This window comes from Penaeus chinensis, chromosome 22, assembly GCF_019202785.1.
Source record: "Penaeus chinensis breed Huanghai No. 1 chromosome 22, ASM1920278v2, whole genome shotgun sequence".
NCBI lineage: Eukaryota > Metazoa > Arthropoda > Malacostraca > Decapoda > Penaeidae > Penaeus > Penaeus chinensis.
The window spans coordinates 3,470,508-3,472,907 of record NC_061840.1 but is presented as its reverse complement, the minus strand read 5'-3'; the positions used below and the strand labels follow the sequence as shown (position 1 = coordinate 3,472,907).

At 36.9% G+C, this 2,400-nt stretch overlaps 1 protein-coding gene across 2 annotated transcripts in view; it reads left to right on the top strand.

Annotated features, from left to right (window-relative positions):
• Nucleotides 1-412: 412 nt before the first annotated feature.
• The window catches only part of LOC125037124 (inositol monophosphatase 1-like), a gene marked incomplete at its 5' end in the record, with an annotated part of 10,804 nt that continues 8,816 nt past the window's right edge, over nt 413-2,400 (top strand). For both annotated transcript variants that reach the window (XM_047630147.1, XM_047630148.1), the window contains 3 exon segments: nt 413-493; nt 1,917-2,050; nt 2,186-2,400. The exon segment at nt 2,186-2,400 is cut by the window's right edge and continues 45 nt beyond it. In XM_047630147.1, the coding sequence (XP_047486103.1) occupies nt 428-493; nt 1,917-2,050; nt 2,186-2,400 (415 nt within the window).

Here is a 2,400-nt window from a genome sequence, read left to right as displayed (position 1 = left end):
AGAAAGTGTGACCAGTCAATTCAACCAAAGAAAATATTGACACTTTCAAGGGGTAACTTATATAGAAGAATATATATCTACATGATCACATGATATTAACGTACATACATACATACATACACACACACACATATATATACATGCACACACACACATCCATGCTTATATAAATATAGATATAGAGATAGATGTTTACATATGTACATACTGATTACAATAGTAAATATAACCGTCAATGAACGTCAATCGAATTTCAAGAAATATTCAAATCATAAATAAAAATAAAAAGAAAAAAATATCCTTTTCACTCGAAAATTAAAGAATTCTTCAAAATAACAAAAATAGAAAAAAAGAAAATAAAAGACCATAAATTCATCAACGAATGCATGTTTACATTCTGCTCCGGCCACTTGAAACCCACGTCACAATGTCAGAAATCGACGCCCAAAAATGCTTCGATGTGGCCTTAGATCTCGTCAAAGATGCGGGGAAGGTTAGTGGTTTGATTGATTAAGTTGGTTGGAATGTGTTAGTGTTTTTAGAATGGGTTTGAAGGTTGTCATTGAAGAGAATAGAGGTAATGCCGGGTGGTGGCTGGGTGGCAGGGAGGTATTGCGTTATGCCTATGGACGTAAGCAATTTTGGGATATTGATTTTTGAAGTCTTATGAGTGCTGTTGATGGAATGGTAGATGTATAGATAGGGGAAGGCTGTTATTATTTTCGTGATAAGTGCTATGGTTATCTTTGGTTTGGTTATATTTGATTATGAATTATTAGTGGTATTCTTTTATGATATATTGTACACAGACAGGGTATCTCATATTTCCTGCTGTTTAGACATTGGGGTAGTCATTACCGAGAGTAACCCTCGAGAGATGAAGTCCTGAAACCAGGGTATGATGCAAACTCAAAAATCCTAACAGAATCTTTCCTACCTTTTATTTATTCCCTAGACAAGAGGGGGGGTGGCCTTTCTTACCCCCCCCCCACCCTGTATTAGCACAACATGCCAACTTAAAGAAAACATGACATTAAGAACTCTGGCTGTGTGAGGATATTTTGGACTTCGTCTCTGGGCGGAGATATGCAACAGATATTTTCATCATTTGGCAATAAATTCGACACAGCAGCAACTGTATCTGTGTTGGTTATGAGATAATGGAAAAGGTAAAGGGGCAGCGATATTATCTTTATTCCAGCATAAACTTTTTTTGAAAGTTTCCAAGATACTGTATCAAGGTGGAAGTACATTTGTAGTGGTTTTAATTAGCACTAGGCAACAAAAATGATTGTATAAAACCTGATAGGTGGGGAGGGCATGAAGTATCATTGGGAAATGGTGGGGTTAGATAATGGTGAATTTAAGTATTTTTGCCATTATTAGGGGGCAGTATCCCTAAAGACCTTCCTTATAGGCTTCTGACCTCAAATACAAAAATCTCCACCGCATGTGAGTGACAAGATAGAGCCTGGACAGGTCTGAGAGATACACCTTGTGCATGACATCATGATCTAGTTGAGACAGAGGTAAACATCTGTCAGTACTCATAGGAGTTTTTGGACATTTATATTATACATATTTACTGATTCCTCAGATTTTATCTGATCTATTTGGTTAGCACGCTTGATAGGATTTCATTGATATGAAATTTGATTTTTAAAATGCAAACATTTTCTAGAAATACACCCTGAGAAATTATCAAAGCATTGAAAATTTGAGTAGTACATATCAAGTAGTTGTCATGGTCTCTGTGGCTGTAAATCCCAACAAACCTCTACCACATATACATGTTGTACACACAGTGGTCATGATCTAGTGGAAAAAAGAAGGTTGTGTTTTTATTATTTTTTGTTTACTTTTAAATTAAATGTTGTATATTTTTATTTTCACTAATTGTTTGTCTTTTTCCAAAGGTTGTACGAGAAGCAATCAAAAAGAAGAAGAATATTGAGACCAAGAGCTCAGCAGTAGATTTGGTGACTGAATCAGACAAGGCAGTTGAGAAGATGCTTATTTCTGGCTTGTCTGAGGCCTTCCCTGACCACAAGTTAGTTGCCAATTAAGTCTTTATCATGTCAGTAGGATATTAGGATCTTATATATATATGTAGGTATTCCAATACATGTGAAATAAGCATATTGGCCAAATCAGCAGGATAAAAAAGCCAGGTTAATATTCCCAGGTTTATTGGTGAAGAGTCAGTATCTGCGGGAGAGAAGTGTATCCTAACTGATGAGCCAACATGGATCATTGACCCCATAGATGGGACCATGAACTTTGTGCACAGCTTCCCCTACACATGCATCTCTGTTGGACTGTGGGTAAAGAAGGCGGCCTTGGTGGGTGTTGTGTACAACCCTGTGCTTGAGCAGATGTTCACTGCCATCAAGGGGCAAG